General features: G+C 35.2%; 1 protein-coding gene across 1 annotated transcript; it reads right to left on the reverse strand.

Moving 5' to 3' along the window:
• Positions 1–3,513: 3,513 nt before the first annotated feature.
• LOC137966331 (uncharacterized) lies at positions 3,514–4,240 on the reverse strand. Its single transcript, XM_068812914.1, has 4 exons — positions 4,154–4,240; positions 3,976–4,061; positions 3,693–3,879; positions 3,514–3,546 (listed from the first exon to the last, which is right to left on the reverse strand). The coding sequence occupies exons 1-4, from the start codon at positions 4,238–4,240 to the stop codon at positions 3,514–3,516; spliced, it is 393 nt and encodes a 130-aa protein (XP_068669015.1).
• Between the last annotated feature and the right edge of the window lie 23,683 nt (positions 4,241–27,923).

Here is a 27,923-nt window from a genome sequence, read left to right on the forward strand (position 1 = left end):
ATTTTGGAACTGGCTTCCTCCGTAGCAATGTTATGAGATAGAAAAAAGAGTCCCAACCGTTTGATGAATCAAAGTCGGAAGGCTGCTTCGAGTTTCCGTCGGAGGAAACCCTCTTGACCTCTGAGTGTCATGCTCTTACGGTTATATCATCGTGGTGTTTTTTCCTGACAGGGAACAAATCATTAAAGGCTGCATGGCAGGCAAATTAGCATCTGATGCAGCAGTTACGAAAACTGACGCCGCTCTAAATGGTGTTTCCAACCGCTGTTGGGCGATGCTGAAATGAGGCAGTTTACAGAGGTTTGGAAACGCTACATTTAGATTATCGTTCCCATTTGAAATAGATTTACGCTATCCCACTCTGTTTAAAAAGGAAAAGCTTCAAGAGATCAAATATTAGAAAGTTTGTTGAGTTTATTAACATAACATTAGGTTAAATAAGCAAAAACATTAGAAAATCATGTCTTCCAGATGATGAACAATTTTGATCATTGATTTTCCAGCAACCGCTATTGAGCGATGCTAAAATGGGGCAGTTTACAGAGGAGCCCGTGCGTTCCTGGGTGACGATGAGATCAACACTGAGCTTCTTGGATCGCAGCTGGAGGAGAATAACCAAGTTCAATGTGGTCAAAGATGTATACAGCCTATGGATCAACTGATCAAAATATATATAGAAAAATATTTATAAATCTCAGGAAAAAAATAATATTTATGAATAAGTGAGCGTGTGGTTTATTCCCGTTAAATTTTATTAAGCTGAAGGACGTATTTTTAATTTTTAGTAGATCTTTAATTTAAGAAACTCTAAGGTTAGTTAGTCAAATAATCAGAATTTTGTTCTTAACTAGATGGAAGAACTCTGTCTATGACTAGTTAAGAAAGTCAAGCACGACTGTAATTAGAAAATTCAAAGAATGTCTAATGTTAGTAAGTTACTTAATTTAGCAAGTCTATGGCTTAGCTTTAATAAGAGACTCAGTTCAAGGAAACGATTACAAATAAGGGGCAGAAGGTTGCTCTAGCTTTGATTCAGGTTGAAATTATTAAAATTTCAGAGCATCTTTAGCTCCCATGTTCTCTCCTTTTTTTCCGCTTTTCTCAATTTCTTTTGCTGCATTCATCCACGATCCAACTGTTCTGCATCAGATGTTTAATTTGAAGCTTGGAAGATTGCTTTTACGGTTCCAAATACTAACAAAAGGAGATAAGTTTGCAGCCCTACAAGTTACAATTCTGGATTCTAGTAATGAAACAGGAACAGTACTAACAGAAGTTGAAGAATTAATACAAGAACTAGCAGCAGTGTCATCCAATTCACAAGCTGAAGAGAAGGTAATCAAGAGGTCCAAAACCACTTTCTAATTTATTGCACCCAAGAGTACTCAAAGAGACAAAAAATCAGGTGGGGAATCAAGCAGATTGCAATAGGAAAAGATTCAAGCCGAATTTACTTTTCAGTTCACGAGGGACTTGTATCAAAGGATAAGGAACTCGAGGTAAGGAAAGCTGGTTAAAGCATATATTGAGGAGGATCTTGCTGAATCTAAACAACAATTACTTGCAAAAATATATTGAAGGTTGCAATAAGGAGTACAAGACAAGATAGATGATCTGTTTCTGAAGCACATGAAGATGTCAGTAGGCCGTGAGAAACAAACTTAAAATAAGGGGATAATGCCCTTAGGTACTACAAAAGACAATCTAGAGCTTTATTTCCTCTCGAAACACAATACAACAGCTCAGCCTAAATACTTGTCTTCATTATTTTAGGTGACAAGAACATGGACACTAAGCTACAGGTTGTGAAAAAAATTTCAGCACGAAAGAAAATAGTCTTTCAATGGTAACTTGATCTTAATTCAAGGCAAAAAAGGTACTTTGGATGATAACAATGACAGTGTTTGTCAATAGTCATGTATGGTAATGTGGGAGAATCTCAACTAGTTTGTAAAAACACTATTGACTGCTATAAGTAAAGCTGATTCGATAAGTTATGAAACAGTATTTTTCATACTGCATGCACTAATGGAGGATGAAAGTTAGATGGTAATTGACACGGGTGGCTGCAAGATTTTGTGTCAGAGAAAGCCATTCCCAAACCCCAAATCTGAACTATTAGGCATCCAAATCCCTACGAGCTCACATGGTTTAAGAAGGGAAACAGGTCACAGAGTCCAAATGTTACTTGCTGTTCTTTGTTCCATTGTTAACAAGTACAAAAGTAAGTTTGGAGCGACACAGTAACTACGGACGCTTGTTGTTTTTTGCTTGGACGCCCTCCACAAGTTGATCAAGTTATTATATATGATGGCAGTAATAGTAAACACACTTTACCTGTGGACAGCCTGAAAATCATTCTTGGCCTTCAATAATTCAGCAGAGGGTACTAAATATCTTTCTTTGGTTAAATATTTATTTGCTATAGAAGAGACTCGAGTCAGGAATTGTATATGCTTTAATTTATGAATGCTACCAAATTTTTTTAATAACTTGGGTCAGCTAATTATTGTTTAATCAAAAGATTTACCCTAGGAATACCTCCAATGAGGGACATTGAAGACCACATGCATTTGGTTCTAAGAGAAGTTTCCCAAACAAAGCCACTCAGGTATGTGAATGAAGAGCCTTACAGACGGGTACATGAGCACTTTGAGAAAGGTACATAAATGAGTGCAAGTTCATGTGTGTACCCACATTTGTTGACTCCAAAAAAGGATGGAACATGGAGAATGTCACACGAAATCAGGCCACTGAGAAAATGGCAGTTGTCCTGTTCTTCATCTAGATGATATGCTGGACCAGCTTTCACATGCCAAAGTTTTCTTTATCCTTTTGTTTCTAGAAGTACTTGGCTGAAAGGAGGAGAACAGTTCATCATGCACGTGGAAATGATCTTCTGAACAAGAAGCTCCAAGAAGATCAGGTTTTAAGAAGTCAGAGATAGCTGGATCTACGGCAAGTTTTTGATTACTTTGCCTTGTTATTTAGCTTTTATTCAAGTTCAAGTCAAAATTTGTCCTATAGCTGGGTACCATGTCTATAAGAAACAGTGGAAAATGAAACTCACCCAAAATATTGTTTTTTTTTTGTCAACATTGAGTCTTGTTTTGGTTATTGAAGTTCTAAAATAAGAATCACTTTATGTCCTTCCTAGTCATCTGAGTGCTACCAGACAGATTTTTCAGTTTCCCTCAGTTTGACTTCAGCACCAGACATAAGGATAAACAAAGAGTAGGCTCCTGCTCCATCTGGCATTCAAATCCTTCTCTTGTTTAAAACTTCACATATTTTCAGGCCCTACACATTTCCTAAGCTAGCATCTCTTCTCTCTTTTCAGATGCACAAGGATCAATTATGAGTAGGTTCATCCCCCTGTTCCATCCTGCCTTCATATCCCTCTCTTGTTTAAAACCCACAAGTTTTCAGAACTTAAGCTTCCCTAAGCTAACTTTTCTTCTTTGTATTTTCACGTGATCAAGCTTTTCCTTCAATCTGATTTTCCTTAAGTTTTCAACTAGCACTGCCCAAGAACAGCTTCACATTCTGAAATGTTAAAATAGAATCACAACAATTGTGTACTGTATCACTTAACTCGGATTAATTTTATACCACACTTAATTCACAACGCTTATTCTTAATTTTTAGGGTTTTCAGAAACAAATTTCAGCTAAAATGTTCAGTCAATCTACCTCCAAAGATAAAGAGAAAGAAACAGTGAAAGACATGAAGTCACTCACCGACAAGACAGAGTTGGATAGAATTGAGTTGCTATTTATCATGAGTTCATGATCTGAGCGACTTTGAAAAAGATCAGATAACCAGACAAGGTAAAATGCGGCACCAGCAGCAAATAGCGCATGGACAGTAGAAAATCCTCTGCATGACAGAGAAAGATCATGGATATACCTTTCCAAGCTTGCAAGCTGAATTTAACATAGTTATACTTGCTAAGAACCACAGTGATTAGCTTACCTGTTGTTCCACTCAACTTTCACTTCTTGGTTTAGTTCGACGTAGCATTTGAACTGTGAACTAATGAGAGCACTAACTACATACACCTTCACCAAGAAATGAGAAGGAAAACTATAATGATTTATAAAGACGTAACCTGAGAATATATATGCAGCTCACCACATGTAAATGAACTTACAAATTTGCACATTAAAATGCCGCCAACCACTGCTGAGACATACACAACTTGTTCATTTAGTTTGAACATGCCAGCTGATGAAGTCATTCCAGCCAGGAAAGGGGAAGCTTCACTTGAAATCATAAGGGAGATAACAAACTTCACCAAGAGGTAGCACGCATCATGTTCATAGAAACAGAAGATGAATTGTTCATAGAATAGAGATTTCGTGATCTATTTTTTATATTCTAATAGCAATAGTCGGAAAGTAAGTCTCAAATAACTGTAACTGTTCTGCTGCTAAATTTCAAAGGAAATAGAACCACGTGTATAGCATTAGTAGGTTTCTTTCATGCAAACTGGAAACAGTTTCAACTTTGGCGGTCTTTGTCTCTTACGGGAATTAGACTTGGAATTTAGGTCGGCCAGGATGTGCTTTAACAAAATCAATATATACTATTTCTTTTGTGGTTTCAATGTCATTTATTTTAATCTTCAAGTTCAATAGAAAAGGATGACCAGATCCAGGAGAAGTTTCGAGAAAAGAAATAACGAAATCAAGTTTAGCTGGTTTCCACGCGCACATCCACAAACTGCACTCAAATTTAAGTAATAAGAAAGTCTAATTTTCTTTGAAGTTTTAAATCAAGTTTAAATCGTCTCCACGAGTACAAACACGAAATCAAGTTTTACATTACGCTTAATTTAAAGTCATCATCTCAGACACAGTGCTAAACGTCAAAAGAACTCGATTCACAAAAAGACAAACACATTTCCAGACGCCAAGGTTCAAGCAAAGCACCAGCAGCAGTACTCACCTCAAATCAATAACTGCAACAACGAACCTAAAATTCGCAGGCGGACGAGACATCAGTTCGCTAATTCTAATAACGAACAACTTAAAACATCATCCACGTTCTATTCCACGCAAATTTTTAATAGAAAAACAATAGGTGCAAACAAAAGACTACAAACAGAGCTAAAGTATAGTTCCACAAATATTCCACCGAAACAGAAAAGAAGAAAGTCCAACGCATACGAACAGAGTAAATCTTCCAGAGCATACAAAGAAAAACGAATGAACCTTTCACACAAATCCAGCTAACAAAATTTAAAAAAACGAACATATTAGGAAATGAAGCAAGCTGCATTGAGAGACAACTTACACTAAAAAAAATCAACGCGACTTCCAAGAAGAATGCGGCCTTCACCTGCAAAATTGGATAAGAAAAACGAACGAACCTTCCACACAAATCCAGCTAACAATTTTTTTAAAAACGAACATATTAAGGAAATGAAGCTAGCTGCATTGAGAGACAACTTACACTAAAAGAAAATCAACGCGACGTCCTCCAAGAATGCGGTCTTCACCTGTAAAATTGGATAAAAAATCAGAAAGAGAGTGAGAGAGAGAGAGAGATTGAAATAAAGAAACGATTGTCGGAGGATCGGTGCGTGTGCGTTTTAGCACCTTTTCGAGTTCAAAGACCAAAATAAGCGAGAGGAATTCGAAGAACGAAGGCTCTGGATTGGTTTCGCATCAGATGCGTCGCCTTCACTGCGCAAATAAAGTAATCTGAAGCTGCGAACGTTAAAACCTCCCGCCAGGCCGCAACGAGTTTGAAGTCGATGGCCCGCGGGGTACTAGTTTCGGTGGTCCATCTAACGAAGACCATAAAAAAAAATTTGCTGGGTGGCACGAAATTGGTGTGATCGAATTTCCACCACCCTGACCCTAAAATTGAAATAGAATTTGAACCAAATAATTTTAATCCAATTTGAGCTTAGCTAGAACCGGGTTCCTACTTTTAAAACTATAAAAATAAAAAAATGTAAAAATAAATAAAGAAAATATATTATTAATTACATGTATCGTAGAAGAGAGATAAAAGACTTTGAAATAGATAAAATTAATTATCAACCAATTAAAAAGGAAGCAAATAAAAAATTAAAATAAAAGATATTTTTATAAAAAAATGATCTAATGATTGAAGAAATCAGAGCGGGCCCCGCTGTTTTGTTGATTAGATTGAACGTGCGGTGGAGATTAATGGAACTGTAAAAAGTGAAAAGACATTTTACCGTTTCATACGGAAGGTCTTAAATGGGCTAACGAACTTTTTGAATAAAGGACGGGTTGCAGGCGTTGATATGCATACGTCGTGACAGTAACGCGGGCCCACACTGGTTCCCTGGCATAGTAGTAAATAAGGTTACTTTGTTAGACTATTTATTGTTCTTTGTGTCACACACCTCATAGAATAAGGGATATACATTTTAAAGGTGTCAAATTCACCTATTTATTTATTTATTAATTATTAAATTAAATTAAATTAAATTAAATTAAATTAATTTTTTTACTTGGTTGATTATATCGGATTACCTGGTTACTCAATTATTTTAAAGCTATATAAGAGTAATTTAGTTAAATTATAATCTAAATTATTAAAAAGCCCAGTCTTCCACGACCTTTTAATTTTTTATATTGTGCACATGACACTTAGCTATTAGATTTTTTGGTGAGTTTGTTAGAGTGGTATTGTTTAGATTACCCGATTGTATGATTTTTTTCTATTTTTTTAAATTTTAATAGATTTTAAGATTTATTTTGATACTTATTCGCTTATTTACCCAGTTACTTATTTTATATTAGGTAATGGGATTGTAAACTAAATAAGCTACTTTGTTCCATTTATATACCATCTACAATCCTAATTCTCACACTAATTTTCCAGGTTAAAGGGATTTTTTGAATGATTAGTCAATTTATGACTTTGAGATAAGTTTTGGTAACCTAAAGATAATATTAGATGTTATAAGGTAGGGTAGTTGATCTTATATATATGGACGACTTTAATTCTATATCATATATTGAGAAATGACTTCATTTTTTTCTATGGAAAATTTCTAGATAAAAATAATATAGACATCTTATATGACATTTAATCCCATTAACAATTTTACTGGCAAAATTATATTTGTTTGTTAGATTTAATTTATAAGTGTACTTGTCATTGAGACGTGCATGAATGGACAACCTTGATTCTGTCTCATGTTGAGATATAGCTTATAGAATCTATATGTTTGGATAACTGTGTTTTAATCTCATGCAGTGATACAATTTCGAAAACCTTAAGTTAATTTTTTGGCCTAAACATGAATAATTTTTATATTTTACCATTTAAAAATATAGATAAAATATTATAATCATAAGTTATGACATTTTATTTCATTAGGAACACTAATTGTGTTATACTTGCTTCTTAGAATTATTTATAAGTCTATATTTGAATATGTTCAATTCAAAAGTCCCATGTAAAAGTACGATAAATTTCAAGGTTGCGTTTTTAAATTTAGCTTAAATTTCAAGCCACTAACTAGGAAAGAGACTTATCTATTGTAGCAGTTTTTGGTGACCTATAAAATTTGTAAGCAAGGTTATTTAGCTTCAATTAGGTAAGGAGCTTGTCAAAGTAATCGGGTTGTTAGAAACTCAACCCTTCTCTTGCCCTACAACAAGGCGTCAATTTCAACCCCATCTTAACCCTACCCCGAAAAATTTTGTCCCTTCTTTTGCCCGACCATTCTCAATGTTACTCTAAACCTAACACAATCTATTAGGTCATGAGAGACACCCGTCCCACATAACAGTGGTCAAATTGGTTGACTTCACCATTTAATTTGTCTCATTTCCACGATTTTCAACTACAAATAATATTTGTATATTGCATTCTTAAATTTATTTCTAGGTCAATTTCAAAAGGCTGCAAATAAAGGGAAGATACCAATTGGAGCTTAATAGAGATTAAATTGTGTTAACTTGCAAGGAGCAATTGAACCCACATAAAAAAAATTGTACTAGAAAAGAAAATTAAATCCAATTTTAATCAATTCAAGATTTGTTCTTGTCAAATTATGGATCTAAATCAGATTTAGCATATAGATGCTCAAAACTCCCTCTAAACAATACTTGAGCATCAATAAATTTTCTTCAATTTCTTGTCTATTTTTCTGAATCACATTAAATTTTTGTGTGATTTTTATCTCCCTTGTTTTTTTTTAATTTTAAGTACCAAAGCATTAGATTTCAGGTTTGATTTATTTATATTTTTTTATTTTATGTATTTTATTTTAATATCTCATTTCAACTAGGGGGGATTACTGTTTTTTGAATGTTTTGGTGACAAAAAAAAAAAAAACACCCCATTGTCGATTTTCAGGCCTTTAAAAATATATGAATTTGAAGGTTTTTACTTGTTGCTCTAGTTTGCCAGCAAGTGGCGAAAGCAATTGAAGCATGTAAAGTGCTTGTAATAAAAGTCTAAATGACTCACGTTTCCATCGTTACAATTTTGCTTTACATGGTTGAAGTTATTCAACATCATCAGGCTTCCCTGAACATGATGTTAAGATAATTTGATAAAAGATGAGTCTTCCCTGAGAAAGAAGAGAGATCATACAAGTGAAGTGAAAAACTACAAACACACACACACACACACACACACACACACACACACACACACACACACACACACACACACACACACACACACACGAGTTTGTTAAGTGTTTGTGATAAATGGGTCAAGGTGATTCAACACCATCTTACACCCTTGAACTCGATATTAGTGTAATTTGATGTTAAGTGTTTGTGATAAATGGGTCAAGGTGATTCAACACCATCTTACACCCTTGAACTCGATATTAGTGTAATTTGATGGAAAACGAGTCTTTCAGGGAAAATAATACATCTTTTACAAAGAATTTGAAGGGACCTTCTAAAGCCCAAATTGAGAAAGAAGTTTGTCTTGCACTACGCAACCAACTCTTCTCTTTCCCACGGAAACAACTGTTCTCTAGAACCTATTAATAGGATCCACTTCAGCTTCAAATAAAAGAAGAGGAAGAATGTTAGACATTAAAATCAAAGGAGGCTGCATGATGAAGATGAGGGTCTGCACCCATTGTTGAAAAATTGAAAGCATCGGAAGGAGCCGCGTGAGTTGCGTCTTCACAGTCACTCTCAGTTGTCATCCTCTTAGGGTTATATCATCGTGGTGTGTTTTTCCGACAGGGAACAATTCAGAGGAATTCAATCTCTCCACTTTTCCCATCACCTGTTTCGGATGCTGAATGGCAGGCAAATGGCACAAGAGGTTGAAGAGATCTCTAGTGGGAATTCAACCGCTGTTGAGCAATGCTGAAATGAGGCAGTTTACAGACGAGTCCGTGCGTTCCTGGGTGAGCGAGCTCAGAGGTTCGGCTTACGATATGGAAGACGTTGTCGATGAGATGAATACTGAGCTTCTTCGATTGCAGCTGGAGGAGAAGAACAAAACCCACGAAGACCAGCTACACCCTTACTCTCTTCTCTCAGACTAGATAAAAGTCTTTTCAGCAGTAGAAAAATTATTCTCTCGTCTTCCTCGCATTGGCGTCCTCCCCTCCGGCGACGTCACCCCTGCACCCACCATTTATCGTGTTTTTTTGCGATTGATTCCTCGCACAGTGGCACCATCCAACCAAAAGGATGATGCCCTGGCCCAGGAGCTCAAATCTTTCAAGCTCTTTTACGACTTCATCCTTCCACTTTCCACATAATACAAACGAAGTGCCCATTTCAGCTGGTTTGGTTTCTGGAGGAAATGCTCTTTTGCTCTCTCTGGAAATAGGTTAAACATGATCAACACTGACGGAAAAGAAGAACACACAAAGAACAGAGTCCGGCAACAGAAATCGGAGCTACCAAAAGCCCTGGGAAACCCCATCAATCGGGGAAATCACATCTTGTGAAATAGAGTTTCGCTACCTCACTCTATGTTTAAAACTAGAAGAGCTTCAGGAGATCAAATATTAGAAATTTTTTTGGTCATTACTAAAAAGGAACACATCAAGGAAAATTATTGCTTTTATAATTAATTATTTGATAAATTGTACACTCTTATGTCTGAAAAAGAATTGTACAGATGATGAACAAATTTAAGCTCTTCACTTGATTTTCCAGCAACTTTTTGCATTCAGCAACATCCAAATGCCTCATCTCCCCTTCAATGACCGAGTCCCCCCTCATCTTCAACATGTGCCGCTTGAGGTCTGCATAGGCATAGAAAGGAGATCAACATTAAAATCCAAATTTTAAAATAAATTATGGATTATTTCTCCAAATCATAACAGATTAATTTTTTGCTTAGATTGAGCAGTTTATGCATAAACTTAGATAACACGTGTGACTTTTAAAATCCGATATTTATGAACAAATATGTAGCATGTAACAGTATACATCCATCGGTTTCAGGCTAAAAATTTATTAAAGCAGAAAAGCAAGACTTTAAATATGATATATTGTATCAACTCCACTAAAATCCAACCATTACATAAAAATACCGATACTAACTACACATAGTTCATTAGACACATTTTCTGAGGAGAGTCTAAAGTTCTTACCTTAGATAGGAACTTCCAGGTCTAAAGAGAGGAAGATGAGTGGCATTAGAGCCACTTCCAATTACAACAATAAGCTTCAACGCATCTTCTCAATTGCTAAACTGATATTCGGAGACATCTCATGGTGGAGACATGGAGAAAGCTTCAGCTTTGGCCAGAACCTCGAGAGATGTTGAAGAGATGCTGAACGTCCTCATATTGAAGGCAAAGACGGGGGAATCAATTTATGCTCTGTGGGTACCAATTGGAGTCATTACCAACCATAGAAACGTTGTACCAGCTTGTTAGCTAGGTGGCTTTCCGCATTTGACTTCCTATCTTCCAAAATAAGAGTCATTATTTGGTTGTACCACTTACTGCCAATTCATACTTGCCTAAGAAGCATAAAATGAGAGTTCTGATCTTTTCCCACTTCTTATAGTCATCTTTTATTCCTCCCCTACTCTCCTGAGGATGGTTGGAAATGGATCGATATGCTAACCAATCAAGAATTATTCAAACAATCAAAATCAAAATAAAAGATAATGCATCATCCCTGAACTCTCTTAATGAACATCTACGTCTTATGAGGTTGGGATTGGATTACGAGAGCATTCATCATTACTAAAAGTTAAGCAAAATCATAAATAGGAAAAATATTAGGAGAGGAACTCGATCGGTCTTTGGTCGTTCACTCGACATTTCTCGTAAATAGGGGGAGAAGAAGATTACAAAAGGCTCAACATGTATTCTCTCATGGTTGAAACGAGTACTTTAACAATCAAGAAAGAACAAAGCAAAAATTTTAAGAAAAAACCTAAAAGAATGAAGAAGTTAACGTACCTTAACCTTGTCCATAAATAGCTCGGAAGAAATTAATTTCCTTTGGTGCGCCCATGTGAAACTATTTGATGCTATGATCCTTGCCCGAACATGGCCCTTGTGTCCTTTTGATGATACGAGGGCCTTCCCAAATCAAAGGACTTGTAAAGGTGCATCTGCTTCACTACGTCCGGTTGGCTCACATACATTACGAGCATACTTCCCAATGTGTATGTAAATATTGAACCTTCATGTATAACATCCTCTTAAAATTAGATAAACCAAACATTTGATGAACAAGAGTAGTAGGCTTAATCCACAACTCGACTAGCCTATGCCTTGAACTACTTATATCTGATCAATGTAGTTTTCACTTGTTCTCAAACATATTTTTAACAAAATAAATCTATTTGTCATGTTTAAATGCATTGTTCCTATTAATTATATATTAACAATTCTCATATAAATTCTCACATTTTTTATATTGACGAAAAAGTTTCAACACAAGACAAGACTTTATGATCCCATAAATGATACATATCAATTAATTACACACACACACATATCTATATATATATATATATATATATATATATATATATATATGGTTTTGATATCGGCATTGATGTACTTTAAATAGTTATAAATACACCATGAAATAGATAAATAAATAAAAGAGATTAGTAGAAGTGATAAAGGCGGTGAATTGATAGAAGTATTTGAGAAATTCCGTGATGAGAAGGGATACAAACAGGCATTTCAGCAGATAGGACACCCAAAAAAATGGAGTTGTAAGAAAGAATAAATCCCTTTAAAAATGGGTAAAACCATGTTAAATGAGTATAATCTCCCAAAATATTTTTAAGGTAAGACACTAAAAACTAGTTGTTGCATTGTTATTAGAATATATTTGAAACCCATTCTAAGGAAAACCACTTAATGAAATCTGGAAAGGAAGAGCACCCAACATTAAGTTCTTTAGTGTTTAGATCTAGGTATTATATCTTAAACAAAAAATCCTTGGATAAACTTGATTCCAAATCAAATGAAAGAATCTTCATGGGTAACTCAACAAAGAATAAGGCATATAGATTATTCAAACAATATATTTTATCAACTCCCCTAAAATCCACTCTTTACCTAAAAATACAAATATAAATTACACATTCTTCATTAGACACATTTTCTGAAGGGGGATCCGAAGCTCTTACCTTAGATATGAACTTCCAGGTCTAAAGAGAGGAAGATGAGTGGCATTGGATCCACTTCCAACAACAACAATAAGCCTCAACGCATCTTCTCAACCGCTGAACTGATATTCGGAAACTTCTCATGGTGGAGACATGGATAAAGCTTTAGCTTTGGCCTGGACCTCGAGAGATGATGAAGAAATGCCAAACGTCCTCATATTTAAGGCAAAGAGGGGGGAATCCATTTACGCTTTGTGGGTACCAATTGAAGACGTTAATTGCCATAAAAACGTTGTGCCAGCTTGTTAGCTGGGTGGCTTTCCACATTTGACTTCCTATCTTCCCAAAAAAGAGTGATTCCTTGGTTGTATTACTTATTTCTAATTAATACTTGCTAGAAAAGCGTAAAATGAGGGCTCTTAGCTGTTTGTCTTTCAACCATGGAAAGTCCTTTTCAAAACGGGATATTTGCCCACCTGTTTATAGGCATCTTTTATTCCTCCCCCACTCTCCCGAATGCGTTGGGGGGATGGAAATGGATTGATATTCTAACCCATCAACAATTATTCGAATAATCAAAATCTGAATAAAAGATAATGGGTCATTCCTGAAATTGAATCCATGTTATTTCTGCACATGTAGAAATGAGTTCCCATGTGTTATTTTGTTGCATAACATTGTATTCTACTTTCATGGCATATGCCACTGGGAAAGTATTAGGGCAAGTTATATGATATAGGCTTAGACGAATGTGTGACTACATGAGCTTGAAGAGATGAGGTAGCTGCCTTACTCTTTGCTTTATTCATCATAGGATGATGATTAGGTTTTTTAGGTAGAGGATGAGATGAATAAGGTGGGTAAATAAATAGAACATTTTCAATATTACCAGAAGGTGGAGAGGAAGTTGGATGGGTGTTGGACTTGTATTTTTTAAGTGAGTATTTTGCGATAAGGGAGAAGGGTTAGGAAGATAGATTTCATGAGAATTTGACAGTAAAGGAGTAGTTGAAGTTGTGGGTGTTTTGTCTAATGATTTGATAAAATCGTTAGCACTAAGAGTTAAAGGGTTAGTAGTTCATAATTTATCAGATAATGTATATGGAAAACAGGATTCTTAAAAAAACAACATGTTGAGTGATAAAAAATGTTGAGGGATGGGCAAAAGCATTGATACCCTTTATAAGAATCATGAAACCCAAGAAAAACATAAGGTAGAGAGTGGGATTCAAAATTGTTTTTATTATAGGGTTGTAAACAAGGAAAGTATACAAAAGTATGAATAGGTGAGTAGTTAGGAGAAGTATCAAATAATAAAGAGTAAGGCATTTCACCTTGCAAGGGAGCAGTAGGAAATCGATTAATCAAGTAAAATGTAGTTTGGAAATATTCAATCCAAAAACTAGTAGGAGCGTTGCCTCCATATAACAATGCTAGTCCCATTTCAACTATATGTCTATGAATTCTTTCGGTCATTCCATTTTCCTCAGGAGCATATGGACAAGAAATATGATGAAAAATACCATATTGAACTAAATAATCTTTAAAAAGAGAGTTAATGTGCTCACCTCTGCCATGCGAATGAAGAACTTTTATCCTCTAAGAAAATTGATTTTCACCATATTTCAAAATTTAGCAAAACATACTAAATACTTCATTCTCAGGCTTGAGAGGATTCATCTAACCGTATCTCCTATAATCATCTACAAAGATAATATAATATTTATAACCAGATTTAGTAATCAAATGTGATGGTCCCCATTAATCAAAATGTACTAATTCAAGTGGCTTAGAAGCCCTATATTAAACACGATCAAAAGACAATTTAGTTTGTTTTGACATTTGGCAACCAACACAAGTTTCTAAAGATGAATTTAAATCAAGAAGAATTTTTTGACAGGCTAAAGATGAAGTTAAAGTGGAAGATGGATGTCCAAGCCTATGATGCCACACCATAGACTGTGATGCCTTTCTAACCCCAAAGGCCTTTTCTTCTTGAGGGAAAAGGTATAGACCTTAAGACATTGTCATCCTGGTATGAATTATTCCACTTTGAATTTCCACCACATGAAAACAATTTGGGCGAAACTCCATATAATAGTTATTATCTTCCGTAAATTTGGGAAAAAAAGGAACCAATACAAGATGACAATTGCACTTGTCATTTACCTTTTATAGGGAGAACATTACCATCTCCTACTTGTAGCTTTTTTGTACCAATATAAGGTGAGTGGTTTAAAAACACACCTGGATTGTTCGTCATATGTGCAGTAGCACTAGTATCACTAAACCATTGTGAATCTTCCTTCAGTTTGTAGATGGAGAGTGTTGCTAGAGCATTTGGAATATTTTTTAGTTGATAATTTTGATTGAACTAATGTTTCAGCAGTATGGTTGGGTTTGTGAATTTGACATTGTGTACCATTAGACTGAGAGGTGAATGATCGCTGCTTCTTGTTGTTGAAATGACTGGTTGTTGTTGTTGCCTTGTTGAGTGAAATTGATATGTTTAGATAACTTACCCGATGTTGGATGGAATCGTTAATTACTCTTATTCCTTGGTCTTACTTGAAACATTTGTTGAGAATGAATGACCAAGTGTGTGGATGATTAGAATGCAATAAGATTGCATTTAAATTCATGTTTACTAAAAATTGAAAAATGATGGATTGACAAGAAAGAAGAGAAGCTCAAATGAAGAAGAGAGATTCGAAGAATAATAAAGTGGAATGAGAAATGAACTCAAATAAAATATGTAGGAAGTTAAATACCTTTATTTTTAAAAGAAGAGTAATGTTCCTAGGATCAAACCGTCTGCTCTAATACCACTAGAGAATTGAAGCAACCATGGAGGAATTGAGATGGAGCTTCAATGCATAGGAATAAGACTTCAACCACGAAGAAAGGAACAAAAAAATTTGCATGGATGAATTTGAGGTGCAGAAGTAAGAGTACAAGGGTTTATATAGTTTTTCAAAACCACAAAAAATGAAATAAAAAGCTCTAGAATTCCTCACATTGAGGTATCCTAGTGTCATGGGGGGAAGGGGTTAGTGCAGTTAGAAAGTAGATCACTCAGGAAAAGAGAAGGTGAAAGTGGACTTTCCCTAGAGAATGTACAATTTTATGTTAGTGAGGCAAATAGAAAGTACACTAGAATGTAAATTTCTGTGTTAGTTAACATTATGACAAGTGTTGATGGAATTTAGTAGTAAAATAGATTAATGATAAAATAACTAAAGAAATAGGGCATTCATGCTATCACAAGTCATTATATAATATAAAATTTTTTTTATTTGACATAAATTTAAATAAAAATGGAATTTATAATTCAATTCACATTTATGTTATATAATTAAATTATTCAATTAATAAAAATTTAAATAAGTAATTTTTTAATAGTCATAAATTTTTAATCAATTTGATTACTAATAATGAAATTTATAAAAATAAAAATAAAATTAAAATAAAAAGAATATGGAAGAAGAAAGAGCGAAGGAGGATGAAGGAGCAATGTGATAACCAACGAAGGCAACCAATGGTGAAAAGTGAAATTCTAACATGAGAGGTGGAGTTTACATTCCATTATATTGTTAAGAAATAGGGTGATTCACTCTTTGGGTGAAGTGAATTCCCCCACAACTTTCTAGGGTGACTAACATTGTAAATCCACTTTCTCTAGAGAAATCAAATCTTCCATTGTTTTCCCTACATACTAACTTACAAATTTGTACAAATCAATAGGTTGTTTCTTCCATTCTCCTTCCATGATTCTTGGATCTGTATCCTCTTCTCCTCAGTGATTGATTTGTCTTTGATTCTCTTCTTTTGATAGAGTGATATGTGAGGATAATTTCCTTTGAACGATTTGGATTGATTGAGTAAGATTTGTAGGAGAATCTTAAATAGCTAATGAAGTTTGTGGTGGTTCCCTCTAGTGAGTGATTGTAGGAGAAATTGTTCCAGAGGATCCTTGAGGTGGCTGAGATTCATACATGCATGGGTACATCCCCCTTTGCGTAACTTGCATGAGCGAGGGAGGTGGATGTCTCCTTTGCATTGCTTTGCATGGGTGTGGACGTCTCTTCTTGTTGATTTTCCTTGGGCATAACTTCTATGCTAAAGCTTCTTTGTGTAGCTTGAGGTTGTGTAACAAATTAACCTAGGCCAAGCTTTTGCTTTCTATTTCCATAAGCATAATGAACAATGTAAATGAGGTAATATGGTTTTGTTTTACGTAGTTTTAATAGGAAGGTCTATTTTCAACATGAACAACGAAGTTACTAAATTATCCATAAGAGAACTCAAGGATGAGCTTATCAATGTTCTATAAGTTGGATACAAAAGAAAATAATGTTCCATGTTGTATGACATCCAACATGTATCAATTTCAAGGGTATAAAATCTTTGGGCATAAAATCTCTCTGTAAGATACGATAATTTTTAAGCTCAGCTGCCATTGTTGACATATTGAGCGGAGCTAATAAATACCATAACGGAATTCTCCCGTAGATAACCAAATTTGTTTAGGAGTGAATGTCTTGATAGATGCGTTCATTATATAAATTTATAATATTTATTTTAAATTTAAATTGTTTAAGTGATTATCTTTTTAAAGAATAGTCCTGTACGCATTTTAAAACAATAATCCTAGATGGATACGTGAGTACATGGGAAGGATTTTCCAATTTCTGTAGCAATTTTGGAATAGGACCATTAGGGTTAAGGGTTTTTGGTTTTAAGTGCCATTAGAGGTGCTACCTTTTCGGGAAATGCAGCTTATCTGAAATTGCAGGCGACGGTATTTCGGGGGAAAAAAGAGTCCCAGCTGTTTGATGAATCGAAGTCGGCAGGTTGCTTCGAGGTGCCGACCGAACCAACTCTCTTTGTTTTGATTCATTTCCGTAATGGAAACCAGCTCCCTCGTTGTTGAAAAATTGGACGCATCCGAAGGAGGAAACCTCTGAGTGTTGACTACCGTCCGGAGCCGCGTGAGTTGCGTCTTCATAGTCACTCGATGCGTTTATGCGTTTTCAGAGGGAACAATTAAGAGGAATTCAATCTCCCCACTTTCCCCTTCGCTTTTTTCGGAGGCTGAATGGCAGGCATATTAGCATCTGATGCAGAAGTTACGATAACTGACGCTGTTTTAAATGGTGTTTTCAACTGCTGTTGAGCGATTCTGAAATGAGGGAGTTTACAGAAGAGTCCGTGCGTTCCTGGGTGAGCGACCTCAGAGGTTTGGCTTATGAGATGAACACTGAGCTTCTTCGATTGCTGCTGGAGGAGAAGAACAAAACCCATGAAGACCAGCTACACATTTTATTCCCTTCTCTCGGACTAGATAAGAGTCTTTGCAGCAGTAGAAAAATTATTCTCTCAATTATCAGATGGCTTCTAAGACAAATGAAATCTTGGAGATTTGGAAGAAATAGTTAAAAAAACAAAGAGCATTTGGCGACGGTATTACAGATGAGTATGAAGACTTGGAAAATTTATGTGGGGATGCTGTCAGAGGAATTCATTCTCCCCACTTTCCCCTTCGCCTGTTTCAGAGGCTGAATGACAGGCAAATTAGCATCTGATGCAGCAGTTACGATAATTGACACTGCTCTAAATGGTGTTTTCCAAGGCTCGCGTCAGTCCCTCACCCCTCTCATCCAGAAAAAGCTTCCTTGATTGCAGCCATGAGCAACATCCAAAGGCCCCATTTCCACTTCAATGACGGAGTCCCCCCTCATCTTCAACATGTGCTGCTTCAGGTCTGCATAGGCATAGAAAGAAGATCAACATTAAAATCGAAATAAATATTTAATAAATTTATGGATTACTTCTCAAAATCATAACAGATAATCTTTTTTGCTTATATTAAGAAGTTTATGCATAAAGCGAGATACCGCATGTGACTTTTAAAATCCGATATTTACAAACAAATATGTACCATGTAGCATAATATATCCATCAGTTTCAAGCTAAAAATTTATTAAAGCACAAAAGCAAGACATTAAATATGATATATCGTATCGACTCCACTAAAATTCAACCATTACCTAAAAAGACCGATACTATCTACATATAGTTCATTAGACACATTTGCTGAAGGAGGGCTCTTACTTTAGATAGGAACTTCCAGGTCTAAAGAGAGCAAGATGAGTGACATTGGAGCCACTTCCAACAACAACAAGCCTCAACGCATCTTCTCAACTGCTGAAATGATATTTGGAGATATCTCATGGTGGAGACATGGAGAAAGCTTTAGCTTTAGCCTGGACCTTCAAAGATGTTGAAGAGATGCCAAACCTCCTCATATTTAAGGCAAAGAGGGGGTGGCAACTGCTGAAATGATATTTGGAGATATCTCATGGTGGAGACATGGAGAAAGCTTTAGCTTTGGCCTGGACCTTCAAAGATGTTGAAGAGATGCCAAACCTCTTCATATTTAAGGCAAAGGGGGGGGGGGGGGGGGGGGGGGGGGGGGGGGTGGGGGGGTTAACAATTGGAGTCACTACCTGCCATAGAAATGTTGTGCCAACTTGTTAGCTAGGTGGCTTTCCTCATTTGACTTCCTATCTTCCCAAAGAAGAGTCATTCCTCGGTTGTACCACTTATTGCTAATTAATACTAACCAGAAAAGCGTAAATGAGGGCTCTTAGCTGTTTCTCTTTCAACTATGGAAAAACCTTTTCAAAATGGGATATTTGCCAAGCTGCTTATTGGCATCTTTTATTCCTCCCCTACTCCCTCAAATGCCTTCAAAGGGTTGGGAATGGATAGATATTCTAACCCATCAACAAGAATTCGAACAATCAAAATCCAAATAAAAGATAACGGGTCATCCTTGAACTCTCTTAATGGACATTTTTGTCTTATTAGGTCGGGATTGGATTACGACAGCATTGATCATTACTAAAAATTAAGTGGAATCATAAATAGGAAAGTATTAGGAGAGGAAGCTGATCGGTCCCAGGTCGTGTCGCCACATTTCTCGTAGAGAGAGGGGGGGGGGGGGGGGGGGGGGGGGGGGGGGGGGGGGGGGGGGGTTTGTCTTTCTTTTTAATACAAAATTTTATTTTAAAATTATTTTTAAAATTTATATATTAGGTTGCTCCACGAAAATCTATCGAATCACATGCGTTCTACATAAACCTAATGATCTTATCAAAATAATTTAAAAAAATATCATAGAAAATATGCATGAATGTTTCAATAGTCAAAGAGAATATCAAATGTCATTATGAAATATCCAATTAATAAATAATGCACGTAGGGTTTGTCCAAAGAGCACTTTAGGAAGAGAAGGATGAAATACTTCGACCTTAGTGACTCTTACAGATTCCAGACATTATAAATTCTCCAACCTTACTAAGATTAGTAGACACTAGTCTTAGTCATAGTTTTGATTTTCTTTAATTCCATATCTCATTTTCTAATAGATCTTAAAGATCACGGTTTGGCAAAAAAAATTCACAGATCAACATGAATACAAAACATAAAGATAGAAAAATCTATTGCTGGTTTTTAGAGTACACTTAGGGATTCAACATCCATGTCTTATTTGGTTGGGATTGGATTATAATAGCATCTGTCATTATTAAAAGTTATGGGGAACCATAACTAGGAAAAACGTCAGGTGAGGAATTTGGTCCCTAATCGTGTACACAATGCTTCTTGCACTGAGGAGGAGGGGGGTGTTTATTTATTTTTATTATATTTTAAAATTATATATTTTGTTGCTTTGTGATGTTTCTATTGGAAAATATCTATCAAATTGGATCTATAGTACATAAGCCTAAGTACCTTATAAAAAAATGTAAAAAAAGGTCTTCATAGAGTATACCTAATGCCATTATTAAATATTCAATTAATACATACAAGGCACATGGATTTAGTCGAAACAACCTTTGAAAGATTAGGAAGAGCGAGATTAAATATCTCCTCCTTAATGACTTTCAAGGATTGGATTATGAGAGCATTGATCTGTATTTATGAGGAACCATAAATAGGGAAAACATCAGGAGAGGAGTTTGATTCCTAATTGTGTACATCGAGCTGCTTGTACATAGAGAGGGGAGGTGGGATTGTTGCTTCGGTTTAATGTATAATTTAATTTTAAATTATTTTAGATATATAACGTTGACAACTTCACAAGTTTTCTCTTATAAATTCTATTGAACTGGGTTATGCAAACCACATTATCTGATCAAAACAATTTAATTGACATACTTGAGAAAATTTAAGCAGCAATGGAAGAATTCTGAATATTGGAAGATATGAGGTAATTTGTTTGTCATTGATGTAATTAGTTTATGTTGCTTGTCTTTTCTTCTCTCTTAGTAGGGTGAAGGATATAATTATAATATTGGTACTTTTTAGGATCAATAAATATGGCTTAAGGGGGAAGGTTTAGACTAATTCCATAGCCCTAAATCTCTGGCCTCTTTCACCTTCTCCAAATTCATCACTCTTCTTCTTCTCCTCCTATACCTTGTCTCCACTCTTCTTCTTATTCTTTTTGTCACCTCTTAATCCTCTTCTACTTTGATTATACATCATGAAATCCTAAGTATTATCATGGTATAAGAGCGGGCAAAGATCTGAGATGGAAAAGGGGAAGAAGATTGAAAAGAAAAGGAGGAGTAAGAAGGAGAAAAAAAAGAAAAAAAAGAATGGAGTTTCTCGTTTTTTCTTAAGTTTCTCTTTTTCAATTTCCGTGTTTCGTTAGATTTTTAGCTGTCTTACCATATGTCCAATATATTATATTATATACCTTTAGAAATGTATTTGAGTCTAGTTTCCAACTAAAAAATAATAGTTGAAATCAAATTTTTTTAGGAAGAGAAATCAACATCTGAAGTAGCAAAGTTCAAGTAGCAGAAAACTTCAAGTTTCGAGCAACTTTATGCCATCAATAACGAGAGTTTATTTGGAGAATAATATATCAAAAGAAAGATACAAAAGTTTATTTTTTTTACCTATTCAATCAATTATAAATATGAGTTTTTTAGATGGTGATATCAATTTCGAAAAAGTCAATGGTCATGCTAGCCAAAGAAGAAAGAATACTCAGTTCGTCTAAATTACAGAGTTCGACATCTATCAGATTATTTATCTCAAATGATGTATATATTATGTAGAGAAGTTATACTTAGATGAAAATTATTTAAGTCTAGTTTCAAAAAGATAAAATTTCATGTCAATCCATTATATATTTTAGGACATTTTTGCATTGGAATAATTGAAGGCCATGTGGTTATCTTGTTGCTTGCGAAGATTCGAATTTAGCCAATTTTTTTGTTTCACTTTTTTAGTTGCTATTATTGATCAACAATATGAGGAAAGTATCTCATGATCTACCATTGGAAAGTTTATGTTTGTTAACTAACAATATGATGAAAGAATCTTTAGAATATCATCTTATTTTTAGAAACCTTCCTTGATTTATTCGCTAAAGAAAATAAGCAATTCTATTCCGAATTTTGACACCTTCCCAACGTAAAAATAGTTACTTTATTTATTGTTGAAAGTTATAAAAGTATCTATACAAGGAGAATCTGATATATGATCAGATTCAAAATGTGTGTTTCTTCTCTGGTTATGAGAAATACTTGCAGCATATTAACAACATGTTGGAGTAGCACTCGGTCTACTTATTTCCTTGTGAAGTGAGCAGATTCGCTCAACTTTTCACTTGATGAAATCTTTTCAACTAGAATTGGACACTTATGTCATTGGTTACTAATAAGTTGGTTTAATATGGCTAACTCTCATTTTGGTGTCTGAATTAGTCACTGATGTAGTAAGTGTGGAAGCAACATCCATTATTGTTTTATTCACTCTTCTCTATTTTTTAGAAGACATGGTAGATGCTCTCGCAACCAATAACACTCAATTCAATTATTCTTTGTTAGAAGATTAAAACAAATCGATTCAACTTATTGGTAGCATATTATTCGGTTACAACTTATTATTTGGTGTACACCTTCCTTATTTACGTGGACTTGCTGCAAATTATCTCATGTGTTCTTATTACTCTTAAGGACTTTTACTATTTACTATTTACTAGTTGTCCATTGCTATATAAAAATATATTTGGTATGTGTCATTTGGGCATTGGCTCATTAACACAACTGGTATTGTGTCTCTTTGATTGAGACATTATTATTGAAGATAAACTCCTTAGTTGATTGCCTTGGGTTCATTATTTGCTGACTGTTGTCGGAATTGGTTCATATGATGAAGAATTTGGATTACTTCATAAAAAAAAAACACATGATGGCCCCAAAATTTTCATCTTGTCTTCCTATTGATTCCTCATTGCCCTTTTATTATTTGGCACCCTTTCTCCAACCGTCCTTTAGTTGACTCTCACATACCCCTTTGGCCATCCCTTTTGGAGTGTTGTTTTGGTTGGTCCATTTTATATATATGGGTGATTTTAAAGCCCATCGAGACTTTTTATTGGTACCCTTAGGTTTTTTATGTGTTTTGTGATTGACATGCATTACCCACTTTAGTGATTATTATTACTATATTTGTTTGAAATTATTTGAAGTTGGTCTCGATTTGTGTTTTGTCACCCATTTCTACCCCTTGAGAGTATGCGCCCGGTGTCGCACTTGTCTTTGGGACACCGTGATGAAGGAGATTTTTACTACATCTATGCTATTTGTTTTAAGTTGGGATCACTGCCATTACCTCCCAGCTTGAGGGGGAAATTTGGAAGAAATAAGGTAATTTGCGTGACATTGATGTAATTAGTTCATATTTCTTCTCTTCTTCACTCTTACTAGGGTGAAGGGTATAATTATAATATTGGTACATTTAACATCTATAAATATAGCTTAAGGGGGGAGGGTTTAGACTAATTCCATAACCCTAATTCTCTAGCCTAGGAGCTTCAATGCATAGGAATAAGCCTTCAACCACCAAGAGAGGAACAAAAAGAATTGTTTGAATGAATTCGATGTGTAGAAGTAAGAGTCCAAGGGTTTATATTTTTTTCCGAAAGCTGAGGAGGAAGGAAATAAAAAGCTCTAGAATTCCACATGTTGAGGTATCTTATAGTGATCTGGTAGGTTAGTACACTTTCAAAGTAGATCATCCAAGGAAAGAGAAAGTGAATTCTGAGGTGACCGACTTTCCCTAGGGATGTATTATTTTATGTTAGGATGGCTTATAGAAAGTACCATAGAATGTAGATTTTTTTGTTAGTTAACATTATGACAAGTGCCAAAGGAATTTACTAATAAAATAGATTAATGATAAAATAACTAGGAAAGAGAGCATTCATGCTATTATAAGTCATTATATATTATAAATATTTTTTATTAGTTGACAAAAATCTTGTATTGACTACTATAGTTATAAAACATTTTTCTAATTAGATGACATAAATTTAAAAACAAGAAACACTGCTTAATTATGCATGGAAGTAGCAGGCTTTTCATTAAAAAAAAAGAAATACGATTTTTATTCTATTTATATTAATATATTTTGAATTAAATAGGATGAATTTGAATTTTTCTAAAAAAATAAATTTATAATTAATTATAATGATTAAGAAAAAATAATAGTTTTTTATTCTTCTCCTGAGTGATTGATTTGTTTTTTATTCTCCCTTTGAGAATAATTGTCCTTGAATTATTTGGATTGATTGAGTTAGGATTTGTAGCCAAATCTCGAATAACAAATAAAGTTTGTGATGATTGTAAGAGAAATTATTCTAGAAGATCCTTGAGGTGACTGATATTCATCCATGCATGGGGACGTCACCCTTGGCGTACCTTGCATGAGCAAGGTGGATGTCTCCTTTGCATGGGGGTGGATGTCGCTTCTTGTTGATTTTCATTGGCATGACTTCTATGCTAAAGCTTCTTTGTGTAGCTTGAAGTTGTGTAACAAATTAACCTATACCAAGCTTTTGCTTTCTATTTCCATAAGTATAACGAACAATATAAATGAGGTAATACGTTTTTGTTTTATGTAGTTTTAATGAGAAGGACTTTTCTCAACATGAACAATGAAGCTAGTAAATTATCCATAAGAGTACTTAAGGATGAGCTAATCTGTGATGTATAACATCTAATGTGTCTCAATTTCATGGGCAGGATTAGATTATACATCTTTGGGCATAAAATCTCTCTGTAAGGTACAATAATTTTTACTCTCAGTTGCCATTATTGACATATTGAGTGGAGCTCATAAACGCCTTAACGGAATTCTCCCATAGATAACGGAATGTCTTGAAGGATGGGTTCATTATGTAAATTGTTTATTTTTAAATTTTAATTATTTAAGTAATTATCTTATTAAAGAATGGTCCTGTATGCAATTTTGCAATAGGACCATTAGGGTTAAGGGTTTTTTGTTTTAAGGACCTTTTGAGGTGGTATCTTTTTAGGAAATGCAGCTTATCTGAAATAGCATGCGGCGGTATTTTTGAAGCTTGAATTGGCTTCCTCCGTAGCAAAGTTATCAGATAGAAAAAAGAGTCCCAGCCGTTTGATGAATCAAAGTCGGCAGGCTGCTTCGAGTTTCCGTCCTAGAAACTCACTCCCTCATTGTTGAAAAATTGAAAGCATCGGAAGGAGGAAACCCTTTTGACCTCTGAATGTCATGCTCTTACGGTTACATCATCGTGGTGTTTTTTCCTGACAGGGAACAAATCATTGAAGGCTGAATGGCAGGCAAATTAGCATCTTATGCAGCAGTTACGAAAACTGATGCTGCTCTAAATGGTGTTTTCAATCGCTGTTGAGCGATGCTGAAATGAGGCAGTTTACAGAGGTTTAGCTTACGATATGAAGGACGTTGTTGATGAAATGAACACTGAGCTTCTTCGATCGCAGCTGGATGAGAAGAGCAAAACCCATGAAGACCAGACTAGATAAGAGTCTTTGCAGCAGAAGAAAAATCATTCTCTCAAATATCAGATAGTTTCTGAGGCAAATGAGACTTGGAAAAATAACGGAGGGATGCTTTCAGCATTCTCCCTGCTCTAGACCTGAGCTACTTGTGCTTGGCTAAGGTTTTCCGAGAGGTTTTCCATATTATAATTATTACAATTATGGACAGCGGAGGGCTAAGATCAAGGAGCTTCCAAAATCTATCGTTAATTTGAAGCATTCGCGGCATCTTAATATAACATCCATAATTTGGAAACGCTACATTTAGATTATCGTTCCCATTTGCAAACCTCATGAATCTGCAACCTCTCTTCTTGTGAAATACATTTTCGCTGTCTCACTCTATGTTTAAACATCTTCACCCCTGTCATCCAGAAAAAGCTGGGCCAGTTCTTGGGGATTAGACAAATAGCACAAGAGATTTGATCATTGATTTTCCAGCAACTCGTTGTATGCAGCAACATCTCTTCAATGACGGAGTGCCAGTTCTTGGGGATTAGACAAATAGCACAAGAGGTTTGATCATTGATTTTCCAGCAACTCGTTGTATGCTGAAACATCTTCTCTTCAGTGTCGGAGTCCTACAAGTGCCTCTAGAGGTCTGCATAGGCATAGAAACGAGATCAACATTAAAATCGAAATAAAAATTTAATAAAATTAGGGATTATTTCTTCAGAGGTTTGGCTTACCATAGGGAGGACGTTGACGAAGAGATGAGCTTCTCCGATCGCAGCTGGAGGAGAAGAGCAAAACGCATGAAGACCAGCTTTGCACCTTATTCCCTTCTCTCAGACTAGATAAGAGTATTTGTAACGGAAAAGAGGCAGTTGAGACGAGGTCAACACTGAGTTTCTTGGATTGCAGCAGGAGGAGAAGAACAAAACCCATGAAGATCAACGATGTTGTTCCATCCAAAAACTCCCTTTCTCCCTCAATAATGGAGTCCCACCCTCGTGTCCAACATTTTCCATTAGAGCTCTGCATAGGAGTAGCAAGGAGATCAATATTAAAATACTGAAACAATCTACATAGTGTTCTAGACACATACGCAAAAGGAAGGCCCAGAGCTCTTACCTCACAAAGGAACCTCCACCAACAGCAATAAGCCCCAACGCATCTTCTCAACTGCTGAACTGATATTTGGAGACATGGAGCAAGCTTCAGCTTTGGCCCTGGACCTCGAGAGATGTTGAAGAAAGGCCAAACCTCCTCCATATTTAAGGCAAGAGGAGGGAATCCATTTATGCTTCGTGAGTACCCATTGGTGTCATTACCTGCCATGGAAATGTTGTGCCAGCTTGTTAGCTAGGTGGATTTCCACATTTGACTTCCTACCTTCCCGAAGAAGAGTCATTCCTTGGTTGTACCACTTATTGCCAATTAATACTTGCCAGAAAAGTGTAAAATGAAGGCTGATAATTGTTTCTCTTTCAACTATGGAAAAAAACCTTTTCAAAACATGATATTTGCCCACCTACTTATAGGCATCTTTCATTCCTCCCCTACTCTCAGGAATGCCTTCAGGGGGTTCGAAATGGATCGACGTTCTAACCGATCAACAATTATTCGAACAATCCAAATTCAAATAAAGGATAATGGATCATCCTTGAACTCTCTTAATGGACATCTATGTCTTATTAGGTCGGGATTGGAATATGAGAGCATTCATTATTTCTAGAAGTTAAGTGGATTCATAAATAGGAAAAATATTAGAAGAGGAAGTCGATCGGTCTCAAGTCACGTAAGCCACATTTCTCGTAGAGAGGGAGGAGTTGTTCTTTCTTGTTAACATTAAATTTTATTTTAAAATTATTTTTAAAATTTATACATTAGGCTGCTCCACGTGGTTTCTATTGGAAAATCTATCGAATCAAATTCGTCCTACATAAACCTGATTATTTATCAAAACAAATTAAAAAACTATAGATTTTGTAACTAGACACTAGTCTTAGTCGTAGTTTCGATTTTCTTTAATTACATATCTCACTTTCTAATATATCTTAAATGTCTCGAATTGGCCAAAAGTTTTGCAAATCAACATGAATACAAAATATAAAGATTAAAAATCTATTGTTGGATTTTAGAGTATACTTAGGGATTTAACATCTAGGTCTTATTAGGTTGGGAATGGATTACATCCATCATTACTAAAAGGAACCAAAAATAGGAAAAACATCATGCAAGGAATTCGGTCCTTAATCATGTGCACCGTGCATCTTGCATAGAAGAGCGGGGGGAGTGTTATGTATAATTATTATATTTAAAAATTATATATTTTGTTGCTTTGTGATGTTTCTATTGGAAAATATCTATCGAATTGGATCCATAGTACATAAACCTAACTATCTTATCAAAACAAATGTAAAAAAACTTTCTTCATAGAGTTTACCTAATGGTCATTCTTAAATATTCAATTAATATATACAAGGCACATGGATTTAGTCCCAAGAA

Source organism: Aristolochia californica, unplaced genomic scaffold, assembly GCF_029961685.1.
Source record: "Aristolochia californica isolate CCGP_79_NKW_82.1479 unplaced genomic scaffold, dmAriCali1.0.hap1 SCAF_5, whole genome shotgun sequence".
Classification (NCBI taxonomy): Eukaryota; Viridiplantae; Streptophyta; class Magnoliopsida; order Piperales; family Aristolochiaceae; genus Aristolochia; species Aristolochia californica.

What these genes read in the sequence shown, in the direction of transcription:
- LOC137966331 (XM_068812914.1), bottom strand. Translation starts at nt 4,240, where the DNA reads ATGACTTCATCAGCTGGCATGTTCAAACTAAATGAACAAGTTGTGTAT. An exon ending in GCATTTTAATGTGCAAATTT is followed by an intron (nt 4,062 to 4,153) that starts GTAAGTTCATTT and finishes TTCTTGGTGAAG; the next exon opens with GTGTATGTAGTTAGTGCTCT. An exon ending in CTTTCTCTTTATCTTTGGAG is followed by an intron (nt 3,547 to 3,692) that starts GTAGATTGACTG and finishes TTAACATTTCAG; the next exon opens with AATGTGAAGCTGTTCTTGGG.